At 37.1% G+C, this 24135-nt stretch overlaps 1 protein-coding gene across 1 annotated transcript; it reads left to right on the top strand.

Moving 5' to 3' along the window:
• Window positions 1-4278: 4278 nt before the first annotated feature.
• On the top strand, window positions 4279-23666 carry LOC122141130 (ras-related protein Rab-10). Its single transcript, XM_042747423.1, has 6 exons — window positions 4279-4897; window positions 13926-13986; window positions 18157-18295; window positions 19361-19450; window positions 21141-21242; window positions 22581-23666. The coding sequence occupies exons 1-6, from the start codon at window positions 4771-4773 to the stop codon at window positions 22665-22667; spliced, it is 606 nt and encodes a 201-aa protein (XP_042603357.1). The 5' UTR covers window positions 4279-4770; the 3' UTR covers window positions 22668-23666.
• Window positions 23667-24135: the final 469 nt, after the last annotated feature.

Below are 24135 nucleotides of genomic sequence, written 5' to 3'. Positions count from 1 at the left end.
GCCAGTAGGCTAATTGACTCTAACCACTAAATAGGCCTACCTAGGCTATTTAATAAAATGATAGGCCTACTGAACAAAGATAAATGTGTTAAAATTTAATTAATTCAACTTTAGAAAAAAATTATGCCATGCATTATAACCGTTTCTGTATCTTATGCATACTTAATCATCCTTAAATAATTTAATCCATTGGAAAAAAGGTGATATGTCCAGAAAGTAGCTCATATTTATAAACCGCTTTATGAAAATCAAGGGCAAACTCATTTAAAAAAGGGCGTAAATTGTAACACTAGCTATAACACACACATATAGACACACACACACACACACACACACACACACACACACACACACACACACACACACACACACAGACACAGACATATACACACTCACACAGTCTCCAGCATCAGTGCGATCATTGCGGAAGACCCCATGTTTGGGATTTGGAGTTAAATGGTTTAATGCTGGTTCAATCAGATTAAATATGGATCAGATCAGTGCTTGATTAAATGCAAATTAATGCAATACAAAGATGTAGGCTAAAAAATGTAAAGTAAAAAATTCAAATAGCATATAATAACCATAATAACGATATTTTTTTAAACAATGTAATTTACTTTTTAAATTTGATTGTTCATCATTCTTTCATTCAGTTCATTGAATAACTCACACTAAGGCTATTTAATTTTTTGTGTCTGCATTTTTACCCATCATATCTGCTTACTTAGGCCAAAAATGTGCAAACACTGATGAAAAAGGAGAAAGCCCAAAGATCCAGCCAAACAAAATTAGCCTATAATGTAGTGTAATAGCCCTTCTGTACGTTTTTTTGCTGTGAAGATAAATTGATATTTAAACTGACTTTGAATAGCCTACAGTAGTGGATATAAGCCTACTAGGAATATACGTTTTCATTAATATACAAATTATATAAATATATATTATATATAGTGTATGTTGCAGATTCCCATTTTTATGCTTTGGGTTGGTTAAGCGTACATCAATTGCGACATCTAGTGGATTTGTAATATATAGTTTCATTTTTGGCCACTAGAGGCTCTACATAATGCTCCTATCTTTTTCATATTAATTTGTGCTATTCTGAATTATTAACCAGAAGTCTCATCCCTGGCTCTTTCTCTCTCTCTCTCTCTCTCTCTCTCTCTCTCTATTCCCTTTCAGGACCCATACAGAGAATGCTTAGACCACTAATATTAGCCTTAGTGAGCTTGGCACTAGAATATGACCAGACTAGCTCTTGGGTTTCAAGCGAGGGAAAAAGGGTTTGTGCATGTAATCTATCAGAGAGAAGCAAAAGCACTTAGTGAAACATCTTGGACGAAATCAATCCACCCTGAAATGAACAAATGATCGTGAGGCCTGTAATGATAGCTGTCAGCTTCAGATGCTTCTTCTCATGATGAGACACTTAGCAGTAAAAAATCTTGAAATTTGATATTCAACATTTAGCCTTAAACCGTTTAGACAGTAACATTGTATGTATTCAATCAATATATGGCATGATGTGTAACTGCAGTGTTTGTAAGGCACTCCTTACAACAAGGAACAATCATGACAACATTGTGAAAAGAGCTTATACAAACAAATTTATTAGAAAAAATGATTAATATAAATACATTATACATACATAATATTCTGCAAGGCGGAAGAAAGCTATTTGTAAATGTGCGAGACTTCCGTTTCATTAAACAGGAGAATGACAAAGAGCAGTTAACAGTAAAACTATTTGTGCTACAAACCAGCGTGTTTATTATAACAATAATACTTTAAAATGATGTGATAACAAATAGGCTACCAGTTTGCAATATCAAGCAGTATAACGGACTATTTTTGGACAGGTAAGCTAAAGTAACTAGAAGCAAATGACACCGGAAGTCTCGCTCATTTAAGTTAAACATGGCTGTTAATTAAAAAATTAGTTGGATAATTTTAATATAATATTATTATAAATTATAAAATTATCTGCATGATAAATGTACTTTAAATAAATCAATTAATTGACATGTCAAAGACATGTTAAATAATTGATTCTATTCAGTTTTTATTAACTTTTTCTATGCACGTATAGAAACAGATTTTGAATTCTGTGACTCAAACTCTAAATGACATCCGGTGGATTTAACAGGAACAGATGTTTAACTCCACCGTGACTCACATAGCATCAGATTCACTTACAACACTCAGCTAGCCTCTGCTGACTGTGTGTGTGTGTGTGTGTGTGTAAGTTTGTCGGATAGCTTAAAACCCAGTCAAAAGATCCAGAATGAGAAACTGGAAGAACTACATTTTATTTTTTCCCCTCACACCTGGATTTTAGTGAGAAGAATGATCACACAATGAAACAGAAACAGAAACATCTGACCACAAAGAAATTCCTCTAATATTCCAGATTCATGCGGCGTTGAGCGGCAAGATTTGAAAACAGGAAAATGGAGCTCCAGGAGTGACTCACTGACAGATATAAAGGAATAAAACCTCCAGCAGCTCTGAGCCATGCTTGTCTGAGTCACAGCAGGTTTCTGCATGTTTACAGCTGCATTAGGGAAAATGTTGCCCAATGACTTACAAACAATAGCCAAATTCTTCAAACCTCACAGGACATGAGAGCAGAACCCATTCCAGCGAGAAAATGAGATTCTTACAGTTTGTGGTCTGCAGATAGTTTGGAAATGGGGCATTTTGATTTGTTCTCTTCATCTGCGATACTGGTAATATCATGGTACTTTTCTCTCTTTATTGACATTAATAGTTCCACAGTATCTTTATACCATCTATTGAAACTTTCCAATGCACAAAAAGTTCCTTTATAAAGTATTTTGTTTTTTTAATTATTAAAATATTCTTCACACTAAGAAAGTTTTTCTCATTGCAAATCTACTGCATGTCTGCACAACATTGTGACTCGTGTGAGCCATACTTGTTTAATGTTTTTTACTGTGGTGGTCAACTCAAATGTTTATTTTATAGGCTACAAATTTCATATTTATTCTATCTCTTTTTTTGTTTGTTTCCCCGACAGTTTTGTGTATAGGCTTTTGTTTCACACTGAGCCTTTTAGATACAGATTTTAACGGTATGTTAAAGTTTACTTCTGTGTAAAAAACTAATTGCTCTGAACCTGTTATACGTATACTTAGCCAAAGCAATTGAGGAAAAACTGAATTGTAGAAAGGTTCTTAAGGGAACCCAAAATGTTCTTCAATTGCATTTTTATGAAAAAGCCCCGTCTTAAACTTTATTTTCACCATAGTAGCCTACTAAAATGTATGCATTATGTTTGTTTTAAGAAAAGTAGGCTACATAAGAAAACCACGCTAAATGTGCAAAGATCATGGTAATATAAGGATATTTCTGTAAGTGTATGATAATTCCATAGTTTGGACATGTACCATGACAGTACTGCAATGTTTTAAGTACCACAATACTACGTTTTGGCATTGTCAGCGGATAACTTTCATGCTGTCATATGTGACCCTGGACCACAAAACCAGTAATAAGCAGCGCGGGTATATTTGTAGCAATGGCCACCAATATACTGTATGGGTCAAAATGATAAATTTTTCTATTATGCCCAAAATCATAAGGATATTAATTAAAGATCATGTTGCATATTTAGTAAATTTCCTACTGTAAATGTGTCAAAACTTAATTTTTGATTAGTAATATGCATTGCTAAGAAATTCACTTGGACAACTTTAAAGGCGAATTTCTCAATATTTGGATTTTTTTTTTTTTTTTTTTTTTTGCACCCTCAGATTCCAGATTTTCAAAAAGTTGTATCTCAGTCAAATATTGTCCTATCCCAACAAACCACACATCAATGAAAAGCTGCCATACATCAATTATTCAGCTGCCAGTTGGTGCATAAGTCTCAATTAAAAAAAAAAGTACCCTTATGACTGGTTTTGTGGTCCAGGGTCACATATGGAAATGTTCTAAAAGCGCCACGCCCGGACTGACATCACCGGGTTTTACTTAACATCTGGATTCGTCACGGTGACCCAATCACACCCAGCAGCGCTGCTTGGGGCTGACGGAAACCGACTGTAGGGCCACGAAGTGTCGTTAGGGGCCAGGCTCTGGGCTGCGCCAGCTGCATTCACCCTCCCCAAAAACGCTACGTCAATAATGCCCTCATGTCTCCAGACGGTTGTCTCTCCGTCCAATCAGCGTTCGAGATGGATTCGAAAAACGGCGCGTTCGGCCAATCACAACGCCAGGCGCTGGCGTAGGGGCGGGAAGAGAGGCGTGGCTCTGAATCTAGGGTGTCGCCGCGGTGGCTCCATTCGAAGGCGACGGCGGTTGGTCGTCTCTGTGTTTGTCCTCTTCCAAACTCCACAAACGGACCCGGTACAGACTGTCGGTTCGGATCCAGCTGTCAAACGAGATCGCTCCGGTTCGCCATCGCTGGGATGAAGCGGAATATCTTTCATTTGAATCAGATCGCCGGTGTAGTTTGAAGAAAGAGAGTCGGGCGGAGGAGCCATTTTGTCCCGACAGTGTGAGAGAAAGAAAGACAGAGACATTAAAAACACCAGACACCGCACTTTCAGAGGAGACACACATCTTAAACACCTCCTTCGGAGTTTAAAAAAGACTCAACAGAGGAAATCAAAGTAATTCAGCGGCGAAGAGACTGTCCGGTGTGTGTTTTCGGTTAACACACACATACACGCGCGCGGTTTCCCTTTAACACACTCTCAGTCTCTATCGGTTTCTCGTCAGTGTGTGTTTATAAGAGCTCCGATGGCGAAGAAGACCTATGATCTGCTCTTTAAGCTGCTCTTGATTGGTGATTCTGGGGTGGGAAAGACCTGCGTGCTGTTCCGATTTTCAGACGACGCCTTCAACACCACCTTCATCTCCACTATAGGCGAGTATCACACCCGCTCCGAGGGTTTTATTCATTGTTTTATGTCAGAAATGCTGTTAAATGTGTGAGGATGTGCTCGCTAGGCCTTGATTCTGGGCTTTAGCATGCTAACCGGCTAACTGATTCATATCAGCTGAGTGAATCACCTCAGTTGATTCAGAATAACATTCCAGAGATCCGAATGTTGTTTTGGTTGTCTAATAAACGTCGTTCTGTTCATCTATATATTTGGATTATTGTAGTTGTTGAGGTTATTTGGCTGAAGTTTGCGTTAACATGCGGGTTGACTGACAAATAATGATTTGATGCCGGAGGAGTCAAAGTAATGGGTTGTGAGTGTTTTATATGTAATTTCTAATTTGTCCAGATGAGATAATCGATAGATTGTGTATGGTTTAGATTAAAAAAAGCATAAACAATTAATTCGTGTGGCGTCATCAGCTGCGCTACTGCGCATGCGTGACTCGGCTCCGTTGCTTAACTGTGTTCTCTATGCCAGCGGTTTCCTTCCCAACACTGGTCCTGGAGGCACCCCAATGCTGCACATTTTGCATGTCTCCTTTCTCTGACACAGCACTTTCAGGTCTTGGAGTCTCTGCTAATGAGCTTGTGGCCCGAGTCAGGTGTGTTTGATTAAGGAGACATGCAAAACGTGCAGTGTTGGGGACTTGGGGTGCCTCCAGGACCAGTGTTGGGAACCACAGACCTGTCATTTCACTACCTCCTGGTGCTTTCTGCATGATATCATGGGAAAGGCACATCTGAAATGGGATTTTCATGGTTGTTAGTGTATGCGTTGACTGTAGATGTTGGGTTATGGCCAGGTGTGAGAGTTGCAAACAGTCTCTCCACCCTTCCATAAAAACACACTTCGGAGCTGCCATTGTACCGGTACCTGAGTAAGTGCTATTTTATTATGCCAGGGTTTTTCCAAGGTAGTTTTTGAGTAGATGGTGTCCAGAATCCATAGTAATACCATGGTACTTTTTGTAAGGAGATGAGCTTCCTAAATAAACCCCATTAAATTGGGAAGTAATGAATCTGAATGTTAAGTTTGATTTAGTTACCCGTTTATTTAACCCAAATCCATCATCTGTCTCCTGACAAACATCACTAAGCATGTAAATACTAGATATACGGCTTGTTCAGATTGATGCAGACGTTGGAACACCACTGTTGCAATATAATACGCACTTCCTATCCTCGCACTTACTCTGTGTTCAGATGCCTGGGAGGTAAATTCAGTGGTTTAAAATGAGAAGCATGCCGTACCTGTTAGATCACAGGAACCTATGAACATATTCACTGAGAACGGCGTGGGTAGATGTCATTTAGCAGATGCTCTTGAACTCGGTTTACGTACGGCAGGGTCATTTCTCTGGGGGTAACAGGAGATGTCAGTGCCACGCCGGTTCATGGGGCAAATTTAGACACAGCCGGCCCTGTCCGTTTATTTTAAAGAACGGATGCTGAATGCTCTTTCGTTGACATTTTGTCTGATTATTAAGAAGACATGTCCTGCATTTGTAGACCTTTAGTTGTTGAACGTGTATTTATTATTACATTAAATCAAAATGAAATTAGTAGGTATTTTTATTGTACATCAAGTATCCTGTATTGCTATTAAATATATTTTCTATTTTTTCTATTTTATGTATTTTTTTTATTTGTTAAAGGGGTCATATGTCGTTGCTAAAAAGAACATTATGTTGTCTATTTGGTGTAATGCAATGTGTTTATGCGGTTTAAGGTTAAAAAACACATTATTTTCCACGTACTGTACATTATTGTTGCTCCTCTATGCCCCACCTTCTGAAACGTGTCAGAAAATGACGGAATGTTATGCCCCTTAACATACTGAGATGCTGTGCGTCCCAGCACGATGAGACAAAACCAATAAAACCTATTACAAACTAAGCATTTGTTGCATCCAGTGGAGACATAATTTGTTTCGCGTTGTGTATCGTGCAGCTTAAACATAAAACCTATGTCTGCATTTGTGACGACAAAAAACAAGCACTACTCTACACTGCTCAAAACTCGCGTTTGAATTGTCAGTGGCAAATTCTTTAAATATGAAACGTACTTACAGACTGGGAGTCAGAAGCGCCAGACAGAATTGGCCCACTTTATAGAAACAGACACTGGCATTGTAGGCTACTCATCCAGGAAAAATGCACTGCACACATCTGAATATTTGGGTTGAACTGTTTTGGAACAGTTTCGTAAATACAACTTAACCACTGATTTTTAGTTGTCGTCTTTTGGAAGACTGAACAAAGTAGTTTTACTTTCACAATGAAACACACAGTGTCTCCACAACATGGCGGCGGCAGCAACAAAAATATACAATAAAACTTTACACCAACATTCATTCCGTGAAAATCAAATCTTCCCAAAGCAAATCTTCCCACATCGTGACATCGTAGACATGTGGGGGCGTGTTAGAACGAGCCGTTTTAGGGGGGTGTGGACGAGTCTTAACTTTTATAAAGAATATCTCTTTGGATTTGAGACTTTAGTCTTTGAAACTTTACAGATCTTCTTTATGCTCCAAGAGCTTGTAACACTCCAAAGAGATATGAAAAATTTAAATCGCATCATATGACCCCTTTAATAGTATGTTAGCCTGTAACTAATGTTAGAACAAATTTATGAGATGCAAGTTCAGGATCGTTCCTAAAAAGAAAAGCAGGAAAAAGAAATAAAAATTAACTTTTCATAACGCACGTTCCTGGTTATTGTGAATGATTCATCATCCCATGTTATTCCAAAGAAAAAGCCTTTCGTTTTATATGTAGTTCATGACTTGTGCTGCGTCTAGAATTGACTGCTGACATCACATGGTTCATGGAGTGTTAGTTAACATAAAACAGTTTAATCTGTGAAATAATAGGCTTGTTTTTAATGCCATTTGTAAGTTGAATAAAGTTGCCGTCATTGATTATGTTTCAGACTGATAAAACCTGGAAATGATCGTGATTAGGAATGAAAACAAATATTGACCTGGTTTCTGGACAGGCAAGGGTTTGCTTGACCTTTACGACTGTGTTTTTATCTGTGCACTGTGAGTCACATGACTGCTCATGGTGTGTCACACCTGTGGCTTCCTGTTGTGATCAGGTGGCAGTTGTGAACTATGTCAGTATGAGGGTTGATGTTCTGAACTGTCAGGAAATGGTGGTTTTATCAGATCAGTGAAAATTTGGATTTACACTCACTCCTCTTCTAATCCATTTCTTCTTTTCTTTCAATTTTAGTGTTTCTTTTTTTTTAATCAACATGTAATCAGAATTGACTGTGTTTGCACTTTATGCAGTACTGTGTTGGTATTCTACATGCTACTCCAATTTTTTTCCCTTGTCTATCTATTATCAATCTATGCTTCGTCTCTAAAACAACATTCTTTTATTGATGATGTCATCAAGGACGCTTAAGTTTCGACCAATGAAAGATAAGTTTCGGAAAGAAAGTTCTTTCTCATTTTCTACAGGATGAAATGAAGTCCCAGTTGACATTTTTTCCTTGTTCAACATCCTGTCACTTTATGGTCATGGGTTATGAATGCCATTTCATGTTCATCTCTCTCCCTCCCTCCTTCTTTCTATAGTTCAGAGCCTTAAAATACTCACCGGAAACTCCCTGCAGTCCCAAGGGAAAGATCACCTTACACACTCACACACCTTAACCATATTTGCACTATTAAACTCTTGATTCAAGCTTTTATAAATGCATAGAAAAGAGACTTATAGAGCATTTTCTTCTTTTTCTTTTTCTGTCTGGCACTAGTGGATTCTCTTTCTTTGACTGACAGGATCTTGGCTCGGCTGGGCGGAGCTTCATTCTGGATCCTTGAGGGGCCCCACAGCTGCAGAGGCTCATGGGAAGGGGTCTGATTGGCTGCCTGTCAGGAACCCTTCCATGTCCTTTGTGTTCAGAACTCGTTAACCCAAGCTTTAAACTAGTCTCACATTTAGTGGCCAAATCCAGGCTTCTTAAACTGTTGCAGGAATCTTTTACTCACCCTTATGTCACATTAAACCAGACTATATCCAGGCTGCTCTTTTATTGTCAACTACTTGCCAAAAAATGACAGCTTTAGTCCTCATTGTATGAAGTGGAGTAGCAAAATATCTTATTTTGCATTCCAGTCATACAGGTTTGTAACGACATGACGGTTAAGTAAAAGATAACACAATTGTCATCTGGGGAATTGTTCCTTGAAAGCCATATGTGGTATAAGCTTGGTTTAAACTTTCTGCTTTTAAAGCCCAACATACCCGACTGCAGAGTGTGAAGGCTCAATCAAAAGTCCTTTGACATGTTTCCAGAGGTTAAACTATGAGTGTGTGTCTCAACTTTCACCCTCTCTGTTTTTATATTCTCATGTGTCGTTCACATCAGCAGAGTTTTCTTGTGGCTCTGTTCTGTCTCTGCGGTGGTTTGTGTGTATTGTGTGAGAGTGACTCAGTCTTTGGCTGCTCATTTGTGTACCATTTCATAAAGCAGCTCCCACCCATAGTGCAGCTGTGTGTGTGTGTGCGGTTAGAGTTCTGCTTAGCATTACTGCTTAGCTAAATATGTTGGTCAGTCTTTGTGTGTCTAGGGGTGTAACGTGTATTCGCAACTGGTACGGGTCTTTCGGTTCAGCACGCATGTCTACGAACACGTCTGAAAAATAATGGAGGACAGAGATAAGCTGCTGTGGGAAAATTACATGATTTAAGTAGTCCTTAACATGAGATGTGCTTTATATTAAGGGCTTCAAAGTAACTCATAAGCATAGGGTTTAAAGCAGCTTGCTCTTCTGTCACATGCGTTTGCTGCTAAATGCATTTGAGACATGTTTTTTCTGTGTATAAATTGCATCTTATGCTTGTATCCTTATCTGTAAATATTAGAAAGTCACACCAGTATTTCCATTTGCATAAAGGATCATCCAGACAGTAAGCGAAGAATCACACGGATACATGAATAACAGATGGAGAGCAGTAATTCTGACTAAAATATACATTTTGCCTAAATGTTTTGCATCCAAATGTAGAAGCACTTGAAATCTCTTTACTAATTTATAACAGCACCATAAAGTCCAGTTTGAAGAGTGTGCTGCAACAGTATTGACGTTTTTTACCTTTAAAGACAGAGATATAATTTGTTCGGTAAATCACTCTTAATAAAAAAAAAAAAAAAAGAAGGAATTTAACATTTTTAATTTTTCTGTAAATCGAGGAACATAATAAACCATCATTTTTGTGTACCATTACACCCCTGGATAGAACATACTCTGTTTCTAAAGTGGTTTAAGTGGTTTAGCTTGTTACGATGCAGTTGATAAGGTGTTTTGAGAATTTTAATTTGTTTCTATGCAGTTTCTAAGGTGTTTGATTTCTTTAGCTGGTTACTGTGCTGTTTCTAAGAGGTTTTGAGTGGTTTAGCTTAGGGGTGTGCGATATGATGAATTTTGACCGTGGATGATAAAAATGTCTCCACGATCTGCTCTTGAAGAAATAACATTCTAGCAGCTGCAGTTCTGGCACCGTCGTCTCAATATACTCTACAACGCCACATACATTCACATCAGTGTTAATTCAGCAGTAGAGTTTCTCTCACAGGACACTGCACTTATTCGCAATCATAAAAGTACATTATTTGCATGTGCTTTAAAGCCTTGCTGGTTAAACGTTTCATTGGCGTGTGGTTCTGACGTGTGCTTTCTCTGAGCATGCACCTGAAGCGTGTGCACTAAAAAGCCTGTTAAACAGCACCTGATTAATGGACTAAGTTATCTTTGAGCTAATACTGTCAAAAAACACAAGGTTTACATATAGACTCGGTTGGTTATGTTTGAAATGAAAGTAAACAGATGCGTACCTGTATATTAGATGCGTGCAGCTCTTAAAGGGACACTTAGCTTGATACAGTGCAGTTTCTAAGGTGTTTAGAGTGATTTAGGTTGTTACTATGTGTTTGCTAAGGTGTTTTGAGTGGTTTTTAATATGCTGTTGCCAAGATATTTAGAGTTAGGCCTATTTAGGTTTTACTATGCTCTTGCAAAGGTGTTTTCAGTTATTTATCTTGTTACTGTGGAATTTCTGAGGTGTTTTGAGTGATTTAGGACAATACTACTGTTGCCAAGGTGTTTTGAGTGATTTTGGTTGTTACTGAGGTTGCTAAGGTGTTTTTTTTTTTTTTTTTTTTTGGCACATTGTTCACAGTTGCCAGGGTGTTGTGGGAGTCTCTTACCAGTCCAAGTCTCTCTGCAAACATCACTAATACAGTTAAACATGGTAACTAACCAGTGATCAGTTCAGGACATTTTCCAGTTTCTGTCTGAATGCTTTTACTGTGCCGTTGGGCCATTAAACTCTCAGCAGTCTCACAGATGAACCTTTCCATTCTGCCCGTCCTGTCCGTGTTGGTCTGTGCTAGTCTCAACAACACACTGCTACTGAGAGATCTCTCTGCCCTTCATCATCTACTTGAACTGTAATGCTATGACGCTACTTTCAACTACAAGAGAAAATAGCCTGCTGACATGGCATTAAATAAAAATATACTATTACTACTACTATAACTGCAAGAGTGTCTACACAACCCCTTTTTTGGGGCTAATTTTTTGCTTTTAAAATGGAGAATACTGAATAAAAATGCCCAGTCTGTTCTTCCTATATGCAATGTAGCTGTTGAATGTTTTCTTGAAGCTTCTCTGTGTCACAGTGAAAACTCAGGTTTGTTTCTCATTTGGAAAAGCTTCTCCCACGCTAGTAGCCTTAGAGGACAATTTGCTCAAGTCCAGATTTCTGTTGAGAAGGTTTTACAACAAATTAATATATGCCTACACATCCCACACTTTTATGAAGATTCAGCAGTGGACCTATTGTGTGCAAAAAATAATTACTCATTTATGTCGTCTTGTCACTCAAGACTTGGATTGTTAGGCCTTGAAGTCAACAGTAATGAAAATGACCCTCGTTCCCACTTTATAGATGTTCCTGGTCTTATCAGGGAGCTGCTATTATGCCTGGCATTGAATCTGCTTTTGAGTGCACGATCGCTTTTTAGTTTCACTTAGGGATGCAACGATCCGATACTTAGGATTGGTATCGGCTCCGATACTGGCCTTTTTGCTGGATCAGGTATCGGTAAGACGATCCGAATCTGATATTGTGCCTTTACTATTGTGTTATTGTTGAGCCCCACAAAAGGCACAACAACATTATAAAGCACCAAAGTTTTTTCGTGCACTATATTTCAAGTGTTCTGAAGCTGTTCCTTAGTTCAATGTCATGTACAGATGAATATTTAAGTCATTAAATTCAAGTTCACATATGGTCATCCTCCATTCAGCAGTCAAACTGGGTGTTACGTTAAGTTCGTTTACTACAGTCAAAACAATGAAACCCTCTTCAAGAACGCACCGTAACTGAGGTTTAAAACTGTTAAAAGAAAAGGCTCAATAAACTAACACACAGATATAATACACTACATATCAATATCTCTTCTCTTTGTACTAGTGATGTCTGGATCACCAATGAATCGTTCGATTTAACCGGTTCTTCTTAATGAACCAGTTCACCAAATCAAACTGAATAGTTTGATACTGTTCGCGTCTCCAGTAAGCATTAATCCACAAATTACTTAAGTTATTCACTTTTTAACATGGCTGACACTCCCTCTAAGTCGAAATAAACCATTACTCAAACAGTACACTGACTGAACTGCTGTGAAGAGAGAACTGAAGATGAACACGAGCAGAGCAGCTTTTGTTGTTTCAAGCGTATCATTCTGCGCGCGGGATGCGCATAAGCACTCTGTGCCGCTCTATATTGGCACCTTTAGTATTATAATACTTTTCGGTGCAATCAAATATTATAATAGTCTTTCTTGTTCTTTCCTATCTATCATATGTTGCTGCCTTTATCACTGTGCTACACATTTAAAAGAAATGTCTTTTATATTTCTATATAAATGTTTTTTCATGAGAGTATTTTACAACAATACAAAGAGCAATGTGTAACATTTTACCAGATTTTAGACTTATTCACTTTTATTTGTAAATGAAATATTTCACTAGATTTTATAAGCACCCGTGTTATGTAGTAGATTTTTTTTCTAGAGCATCTTTTGCTGCTGAATTATCCACTAACCTAGTTTATAATAGTATTTTTGTCATGGATTATGATTATATATATTTTAAATTAATTTTTCATTTAAATGAAGTTGTCTATATGTAGTAGATTGTGATTAACACACAAAAGAGTGACGATCAGGTCAACACAGAGAAGTATAGAAATTCTACATTAATTAAAAAAAAAACGCACTGGTATCGGATTGGATCGGTACCGGCAGATACTCCGAATTTTCGGGATCGGTTGTGAAAAAATGGTATCGTTATCCCTAGTTTCACTGTCACTTTCGAGATTCACGATTGCACGTACTCTGTTTGTACTAAAGAGCGGCAGTGCTATTTACCACACATTTTTTAAGATTAGATGTTTGTCAGTGGTGCTGAGGATCTGCAAATCATTCGCCATCGTCCTCAGTCATCTTTCCTTTCTCTTTATGTGGTAAGTGAAATTTGATGTACTGTAATGTAACAGGCAATCATTATTTGTTTTCTGTGCCTTTCTCAATACAGAAAGGCCCTCCACCCATGTCATCATACATTGCGAAGTTTCACTGCAGACATCGTCCAATGGCAAATAACAATCCGCTTGAAAAGTAGTGTAGCTTTTGGGATTTTTGGAGAAGCTTTGTACCTGACTTGACTTTCAGCATCAATGTCCTTATGAAAAAGCATCCTAAAAAGTGCCTCAGGAAGAGAGTACTATCAAATTCAGATCTGACTCCATTCTAGTATTACAATCCTAAGTGGATCCAATCAATTTCCAATTAACAAAATTCCTGTCATGCAACATTTTTCTCATTGAATATTGTGTTTCACTCAATACAAGTCAAATAGGTTGTGAATGCGGTTTCTTTTAAGTGTCTTTGTTCAACTTCTGTCTTTTTTTGTGTGTCTTTTTAGGAATCGATTTTAAGATCAAAACAGTTGAATTGCAAGGAAAGAAGATAAAACTACAGATATGGTAAGTACCATTATGTTACGACCATGCTTTAAAACCAGTGTGTAAAACCAATTAAAAATTAAATATAATTTATATAAAAATTAAATCATATTTAAATGTGTTTTAAAAAATGACACAACCAACACAGGTTTCATGTTCTCTCTGGGAGAAGAAAGCATTACTATAACTGTTAAAAAAGTAAACTGCAGAGTTTTACTGTAGCATTACATAAAAGGTTACAAATCTGACAATGTAATTTTAACAAAGTAAACAAACCAACCAAAAAACAATTTAAATACCACCAATTCTTTGCTCAACTTGGTAATAAAGTTACATTAATCTTACATTTTTTGAACTATGGAAATCAATTAGTTTTTGCAAGCTGTTGTGATATGCATATTGCGATTTGTACTTTTTGCGATATTTCGCTAGTTTCTTTATATTATGTAACCCTTGTTTATATGCAGGAAACAAAAGTAACACCTGTCAAGCATCACATTTAGGCTTTAAACGGAAAATTATTAATTTATTAAAAGTTATCGACTTGGCCTAAGCGTAACCATCCAAATGGCTCATGCTAAATTGCAAAAAGCTAGCGTGCAATTCAGAGACTGATCTACCAGGGTAATGTGTTTCCTCATAGTTTCATTTGGTGGTTTGTGGCCAGGAATTTTATTGCAAATACAAAAGAGAAAAGCAACCAAATAATTCTATTGTTACTGGAGCAAAAATGTTTTTTATGAAATGACAATGAAGGGAGATTAAAGCTGCAAGCAGCGATTACCGGGGTTCAAAGCACATTAAGGCCTCTGAGGTGGTCTCTCGGCCAACCTGGATGTATGGATGACAGTTAAACACATCCAAAATGGAGAACAGCTAACAGACAGACACACACACTGAAAGTAAATTATTAGACTAATATATTAATACTCTATAAGCATATGCACACACACACACACACATATACAAAGACACACATACATGCACACACATTTTGTTGCAGATATAGGTATTTGAAATAAGTGATAGGTGACAATAAACTTATTGCAAGTCTTCTCTTTTTAAGAGTTTAGATGTCATTTTCAGGTTAAACTGTAATCATAATGTGGCCAAATTGTAAAAACTGATATTTCTGTATGAACAAAATGGAAAACGTTGACTCAATTAGATTTAAAATGTTATAACAGTTCATTTATTAATGTTTTGGCATGAATTCATGAAACCTTTGAACAGTACTGTTTAACTTAGCTGAATGAGACCATTAGTGGTCTTCCGCTGCCATCTAGTGGTTATAAAATGCATTTACTCAAACAACACTGTGTTTTTAAAACATAACTGTTATAGTGTTTATTTTTTTGCCCAATCTTTCTTAAATTTTGCATGCTTGTTTAGAATGAAATTATGCATTATTTTTTTACACAGTTTTGATAATTTGTGGGCTTTCTGTTTGTATTAATAGGCCTTTGTGTACACTATGAAAAGAACATATTAAAAAATTACTGGTTTATAGTTGTCCAAATGCAATGGTTCAACATGTTTTTGATAATTATTGACCTTCAGAGTCTAGAGAATTGTACTTCAGTAGTTTTATTGATTTTCAGCTTAAAGACTTGGATTAGTTTGCCAAAGTAACTTTTTAAAATAATCTTGAATATTTAATTAACAGCTTTATTGACAACATTGGTCCCAGAGGCAAAGTTGTTCAGAATGAGGACATCTATCATATGATATGAAGATCTAATGTTTGTGTGAATATATGAGCATTTTCAACCAATTTGAGGCCATTTACCATATAAATCTTTTGTTTTTGAAGCCTTTTCTACTGTGATAGCGCCACCTATGGTTCGATTTCCATGAAACTTTGCATGCTTGTTCAGAGTCATCTGACACATGTTTTCACCAAGTTTTGTAAAGTTTTGAGTTTTCATTTAGGTTTTATAGGCTTTTGGGTAATTTGGCCACGCCCCTTTTCTAAATTAAGCTGTTATAGCTAACCAAACTACAAAATTCAAATTTTTTTTGATAATTATTGGTCTAGAGAGTCCCGAGAATCGTTCTGTAGTGGTTTGATCGAGATTAAGAGAAAAACCTAGGACTAGTTTGCAAAAGTAAGTTTTTAAATTATTTGTGAATATTTAATGAACGATTTGATTGACAGCATTAGGCCCAGAGGCAAAGTTGTTTCATAATGAGGAGATCTATTTTAAGATATGAAGATCTAGTGTTTGTGTGAATATATGAACATGTTCTACAATTTGAGGTCATTTTCTGTAGAAATCTTGTGTTTTTTGATGCCCTCTTAACTGTTATAGCGCCACCTATGGTCCGATCTCCATGAATCTTTGTATGCTTGTTAAGAGTCATCTGCTACATGTTTCCACCAAGTTTCATTAAAGTTTTGAGTTTTCATTTAGGTTTTATAGGCTATTGGGTGGGTATATTTGGCCACGCCCCCTTTTAAAAATTACCCAGTTATAGCTAAACAAAAAAAAAAAATCAATTTTTTTTTGATAATTATTGATCTAGACAGTCCACAGAATATTACTGCAGTAGTTTGGTTCCGATCGGGCGAAAAACCTAGGACTAGTTCGCAAAAGTATGTTTTTAACATAATTATGAATAATTAATGAACGATTTGACTGACAGTAATGGTTCTTGAGGCAAAGTTGTGCATTATGAGAAGATCTTTCAAATGATATCCATATTGCATGGATATGTGAAACACCTAGTGATTACAGAGCCTAAAAACTCGTTAGCGCCAACTAGTGGCCGATTTCTTTCAAAATTCTTACAGACGTTTCGGGCCATGAGACGAACATGCCCCACCAAGTTTCGTTCCGATCAACCTCCGTTAACCTTGTCTAATAGTTGCTTAAAATTTCAATGGCCAATGGCGGCCATGTTTTTTGAGATACGCGAATGTCCTCATAGACAATATTGCCCCTTCAGACAAAGAAACTGCATACCAATTTTCAAGTCGATCGGACCAACCGTTGCCTAGTTATAGCTATTTATGTGTCTCTTTTTTCTGTCTTATAACGCCCCCAAGTGGCAGAGGTGCGCAATTTTTTTTATTTTTGACCAAAGATTGAGCTTATACAAATGTGTACCGAGTTTGATGAAGATATCTCATTCCGTTCAAGAGTTATAGCTAAAATAACATTTGGCTAACGTTAGCATAGATGCTTTTTTGGCGTACTGTTTCGCGTAAGAATCAAAATTTCAACTTTTTTTTTTGATAATTATTGATAATGAGTGTCCAGAGAATATTTCTGCGAGTGGTTTGGTTCTGATCGGGGGAAAAAAACCTAGGACTAGTTCGCAAAAGTAGGTTTCAGATATAACTCGATTTTGCAGGAAAACGATGCGCCGTAGAGCGAAAAAAGCAGCAGAGCAATTTTTTTTTGGGCTAACCCAAGGATTTGCAATGATGCCATGTTTTTGAGTCTACAACAAACGGTTTTACGAGCTCCAGCCAAAAATGTCTGAAATTTTTGTATTTTGCGCTGTAGCGCCCCCGTTAGGCCGATTGGGCCGGTTTCTTTGCGCCTGAGTAGCGAGCAAGACTACTACTACCTTTTGACCAAGTTTCAGCTCTCTAGGCCTTACGGTTTGGGGTTGCCCGTTCAGTTTTAAAGGCGGAAGAAGAATAATAATAATAATAATATAATAATAATAAAAAAGAGAAAAGCAACCAAATAATTCTATTGTTACTGAATCAAAAATTACAAAAGCAACCAAATAATTCTATTGTTACTGGAGCAAAAATGTTTTTTATGAAATGACAATGAAGGGAGCAACAATGACGTTTCTGAAATCCATGACGAATCTAAATCCATCTGAATGAATGACGTTGTACAGATTTGGTGAATTTTCATTGAATTGTGAATCAAATTTCAGTCTGTTTCTTATGCTTATCGCCCCTGCAACTTGTGTTCCCATTTTGGATATTTTCTGTGAAATTGCCTTGTAGAGTAATGAAACACAAGAACATTAGATGATCATTTGTCCATCAGTATAGTTGATGGCAACAGCTGTTGAGATATTGGTTGGTAACAATTGGTCAGCTGTGTTCACCAGCTATTGCCAACCGAAGTTAATTTTGGATCTTCTGTAGTTTATAATCCATTGGGTCCACGAGCGTCTGGGCTGCTACAGTGTTTGATTGTGGTTGTCAATGTGTTTGTGCAGGGATACGGCGGGGCAGGAACGGTTTCACACCATCACTACCTCTTACTACAGAGGGGCCATGGGAATCATGCTCGTATATGACATCACCAACGCCAAGAGCTTCGAAAACATCAGCAAATGGCTCAGAAATATTGATGAGGTCAGTCTTCACACAACCTTACTGCACCCCTCAGACAACATCAGAATAGACACAGTTCGGGGAATGGTGTTTTAAAGGGAAGTTCACTCAAAAATTTTTATTCAGTCATCATTTGCTGACCAAGTTTACCCAAACCTGTGTGAATTTTCATCGTCCGTTGATCATAAAACAAGATAAAACTATGGAAGTAAATGGGGAACAGAAACTTTTTGGTTGCCAACAGTGTTCAAAATAACGTGTTTTGTTTTCAACAGTTCAAATTTCTAATTTTCATTTAAAATTGAAGAATTAAAATAACTAGAATTAAGTCAACTAAAACCATAAAATATGGTTTTAGTTAACTCTGGCTCAGTGATGTATAAAATGAGTATGACATGAGCTGAATAGGACAATGTTGGCCAATAATTAACTGCCCAGCCCCAGAACAAATTCTGGGCAAGTGAAACCATATTGAATGCAGTTTTCCTTTATCTTGCATAGTTTTGTTCATAGTTTTTGAGACATGAATTTGTATTCAAATACAGAGTTTGTTTGAACAAGCATCTTCTGACGTCAGTGAAAAGAATATGGGAAGTATATTCTCTTCCCTTTTAAAAGTTGTTAAGCCCATTTATTTTACTAGCCTGACTATGCATGATCATATGGGTAGTTGCTTTTTATTGTTGTTTTGTTATAAATAGAACAGACCTGGAACCCTTTTTTGAGTCGACAACCGCTGGTGTAGGACATTTGAAGTTCCAGTGTTGTAAAAACACCAACTTAGAGATACATAGTCGTGTAGTGAAACTGCTGACTGTTTGATTTTCAGTCTGATGATTCATGCAGAATTTCCCAACAATCAGCACTTTCAAGAGAATTCATGTAACATGGGACTCCATGAGGGATGTGGTTGTGTGTTTGGTGGCCTGGCGTTCAAATCCAAGTTACTTGCACCACTGATGCAAACTCAGTTCTTCAGTATTGTTTCTTCTGTGACTTCTGAAGCTACTTTTAATTGAGGCTGTCAGTCTGGACATCTGTATTTTGTAAGAATGCATCATCTCAAATGTGTGCATGTTGTTACAGCACGCTAACGAGGATGTGGAGAGGATGCTGCTAGGCAACAAGTGTGACATGGAGGACAAACGTGTCGTACCAAAAGCCAAGGGGGAACAGGTAAGAGACTGTGGATGGATTATGAATTAGGATTAGGGCTGGGTTGAAAATATCGATTTCATTTGATTCTCATTTTGATGAACCTATATGTATTTTTAAGTCCCTAGAATCGTTCTGTGGTGTTCAGTTGATGCGTGATCAAAATGATTACCAGTTACTGCACAATGATCAAAATTACTACCAGTTACTGCACCAAATATACATGAATAAAAATCAGAAGGTGTTGAAACAACTATCAGTGTTTCAACCACAGAAAGATGTCAGTGAAACAATGTTATAACGATGCGTTTATCTCAAAAAAGCCATTCACTAACCATAAACTCAGTATTACGTTTTACTTTTACTTAACCTATTCAGTAATATTTAACGTATGTTTGAATAAATCTGTCAAACAAGTTGACATCCACTGTTTAAATGTGTAACAGTTATATTATTGACAATTTATTATAAAACTGCCTCGTGCAGTTTAAATGTTTGTTTACAGGTCACTTTAAGAGTAGTAATGTACCAATTGGCAGCGTTTATTGTATAGTTTATTATATTAATTTAAAAAAAATTTGACATGTACTGTCCCTGATTGCCTATACATTTAAATTAATCGATACTGAGATTGAAATTGAAAATCGAAAGCTTGTGAATCAAAATTGAATCAAATTGTGAAATTTGTCTCAATACCCAGCCCTAGTCAGGATGGGCAATTTGTCCACTAGTTGAGACATTTGTTAAAGGGATACTCCACCCCAAAATAAAATTTTGTCATTAATCACTTACCCCCATGTCGTTCCAAACCCGAAAAAGCTTTGTTCGTCTTCGGAACACAATTTAAGATATTTTGGATGAAAACCAGGAGGCTTGTGACTGTCCCATAGACTGCTAAGTAAATAACACTGTCGTGTCAAGGTCCAGAAAAGTATGAAAGACATCGTCAGAATAGTCCATCTGCCATCAGTGGTTCAAAAGTAACGTTATGAAGTGACGAGAATACTTCTTGTACGCGAAGAAAACATTGACCAATTCGTCTCTTCTGTGTCTCGTTGCATCACCGTAGCGGCATTTTGGAGAATATCTGCTGAACGCAAGCAGCTTACGCACTTCTGTGTCAGCCGCGCTGCACAGATGCGCTGTTTTCATTCAAATCAAAGCGTAAATACATGTAGAAAACGTATCCTTATGTTGTGGCTGACACTGAATAGCATACATAGTTTGCATTCAGCGGATATTCTCCAAAATGGTGCTACGGTGATGCGGAGAGACACAGAGGAGACAAACTGTTGAATACAGTCGTTATTTTTGTTTTCTTCGCATACAAAAAGTATTCTCATCACTACATAAAATTCAGATTGAATCACTGATGGCAGATGGACTATTCTGACGATGTCTTTCATACTTTTCTGGACCTTGACAGTGTAAGATATTTGGCAGTCTCGGGACAGTCACAAGCCTCCTGGTTTTCATCCAAAATATCTTAAATTGTGTTCCGAAGATGAACAAAGCTTTTACGAGTTTGAAATGACATGGGGGTAAGTGATTAATATTTGTCACCCTATAGAAGCACTTTGCTAAGTTTTGATATTATATTATATTATTATTATTATAAGAAACTTGTGTAATCGTCCTCGAATGGCTCCATACATATTAGTTCAGGCCTGCAAACACAACGAATGTTGACTGTATTTGTGCCGATCCTCAGATCGCAAGAGAACACGGGATTCGCTTCTTCGAGACAAGTGCAAAAGCCAACATCAACATCGAGAAGGCGTTCCTCACATTAGCAGAAGACATTCTCAGAAAGGTGAGTTCGGGAATGACTGACTGATGACACCATTGTTATTGTGCTTAACACTTTTAAGCAAATACATTGCAGTGTGGAACTGTAGTGATTTCATGTCATTTGATTCATAAATGCACAGCAGCTGATCTGTCTGGTATATTAAATGCTTGGTTTTGTTGCTTTTGGTGTTTAATTGTCTATGTAATACTCTATTTCTAATTGTGCCACACACAATAAATCATTCAAAATGAATTGAATGAATTTTTGACAACATAATACACTGTCAAATACAAATTGTAATCGGGCACTGTGTTTCTACTCACAATATCGCTTTGTTTTGAATTTTCTCCAAATAGGGGTTTGAATAGTTTTTTGCTTTTAGTTCACATCAACAAATAGGGGTTTGAATAGTTTGTAATCCCATAAACCGTTTTGATGGCTGATGGAAAATGAAAATGGCTGATCATTTATCAATGGATCATTGAATCATTAACTTAAAATGATTAATTTAAAAACAGATTCATTCAGAAACGAAACACTGCAGTGTTGCTCTGAGATACACAAATGTTCTACTTTGGTTATGTTTGGAGCTATTTTTCATTGACAATATAGAAAATATTGTGTCTAAAATGTAACTCACTCAATATAACTTATTTGTTGTTCTGTTGTATGAAATGAATATCTCAATTGCAGTTGCGCACACAATGTATGTTTTTGAAAACATTGTTGTTTGTGTGGTATTAACTATATAAATATAAAAACAAAAACCCTTAAAGAGTTTTTTTTTTTTTTTGCTTCCTATATCTGGAGTTATAGAGGTATTCGGTTACACTTTATTTTAAGGTGTCCTTGTCACAGTGTAATATTAATTAGCTACATGTATTTACTATAGGGTTAGGGATAGGATGAGGGTTTGGTCTAGGGCTAATTGCATGTAATTATGCCTAATTTATTAATTTTATAACAGTAAGTACATGTTACATGTAACAAGGACATCTTAGAAATAAAATGTTACCAGGCATTCTAATAGGCATCATCATGCAGTGAATGCTTTTGGACTTTCAAGATGTGTTTTTGTTTGTGTTTTATGCAAATTGAGTGACGTACTCGATAATGTCAGATCACATATTGTTAAAACAACAATTATGAAATTATTACACACCCCTAATGAACACTGTGGCTCTGTTTATTTGAGTATCCTGATCAGCCGGACAGCAGCCGTGACTCAACCAGTGGTGCGAGTTTGGCACTAGAAAGCGATCAAAACAAACCCGGGTTCATTCCAAAACTCAAAATGTGATATTTGCAAATCCAGAATGTTTGTTAATATCTATTTTGTGTTGTTTGTTTTTTCCGCAGACGCCCGTAAAAGAGCCCAACAGTGAAAACGTGGACATCAGCACTGGAGGCGGAGTCACAGGATGGAAGACCAAGTGCTGCAGTTGAACAGACACACACAGTTACTCACACACTTTACACAGACACACACACACACACAATCTGTTCTTCTATCTCTCTCTCTCTCTCTCTCTCTCTCTCTCTCATTCACTCATCCCTCATTTCTGTCTAACACTCTTCCGTTCTGTCCTTCTCACAGGATTCTCTGTAAAACACATCTCTAACGTTTCTCACACTCACGACTGCTTGATGCTGACATCATTTTTATTTCTGAAAAAAAAAAAACAACAACAAAAAAAAAACAAATGTAAAGAGAAAGTCATTTCATGTTTCTTCTTACTTATTTTAAAGTTTAAAGAAAGAAAGAAATGAATTTAAACAAAGCGCATTCACCACTACATAGAGACCGTCAGTGGACCTGGAGACGCTGTCCGTCGGCACAGAGGAGCGGCGTAGCGTTTCAGACAAGACTTTGTCCAGTGTTTTGGGGTTAGTGTTGTGTGTTAGTGTGAGAGATCTTCTCTAGCTGGGTTTTTTGTTCTTTGATTTGATTTTCTTTCGTCCGGTGCCTTAATGTAGAGCCTTAGAGCTCATCTCCCCCAAACACACATTTAAACATCACTTTTCTGTAACAGTTACGCACACACACACACTGGTCCTCTCCTCTCTGCTTGACCCGCTAACTCAACCCAACACGCACGAGTGGAACCATCCGGATTCAACCTGTTTGCTCAGAAGAGAATGGCATTATATATATTTTTTGTTTTGTTGTTTAAATTTAGTTTTATTTTTCAGAATGACTTGTTTTATGAATCTCCTCTGTATGTTTTTTTGTTTCTCTTTTTTTTTTTTTTTTCCTTCACAGTTACTCATTCTCTCCTGCATGCTGGTTTCTTTGGGGTTTTTGGGGTCCTTTGTAAGTTTTGCCATGTTTGTAATTCACAGGAAGTATCTCTTCTGGTTCAGACACGTGTCAGGGAGGGGAGCGTTCTCTTTGAAAATTCAAACAGTTTTGCAGATCCATTAAAAATAAGCTTGTTTAAGTTACATGTTGGTCTTGGTTATTGAAGCATGGACAGTTTGGTGTGTGTGTGTGTGTACACAGGTTTATATATCCAGGTGGGGACTTAAACCTGAATATACACTAGACATGTGCCGATATTCGGTAATGCGATATATCGCGGTAATGAATATGCACGATATTGTTATCGTGGGTACTTCTAAATACCGAGAATAATTAATTATATATTACAAATTATTCAGAATTTGGAATGCATTTTAAGAATACTTTTCCCATCAACTGGTCAAAATGCACAACACCGCTGTATGCTGCTTTAAGGACGCATGTGAGCTCTGATGTAAACAAGCACACATGAGAAGCACATGGAGGAACACGTGAGAGACGCGCTGAATGAAAGCACATTCACTCTCTGACAGCAGATGGCGCTAAACTGCAGAAAATGCAGCCCTTACCCTGGAAACCCCATAAATAAAAGCAGCTGCTACTTTCTAAACA

The sequence above is a fragment of the Cyprinus carpio genome, chromosome B20, assembly GCF_018340385.1.
Source record: "Cyprinus carpio isolate SPL01 chromosome B20, ASM1834038v1, whole genome shotgun sequence".
NCBI lineage: Eukaryota > Metazoa > Chordata > Actinopteri > Cypriniformes > Cyprinidae > Cyprinus > Cyprinus carpio.
Note: the sequence above shows the minus strand (reverse complement) of the source record. Positions and strands in the feature narration are given on the sequence as shown.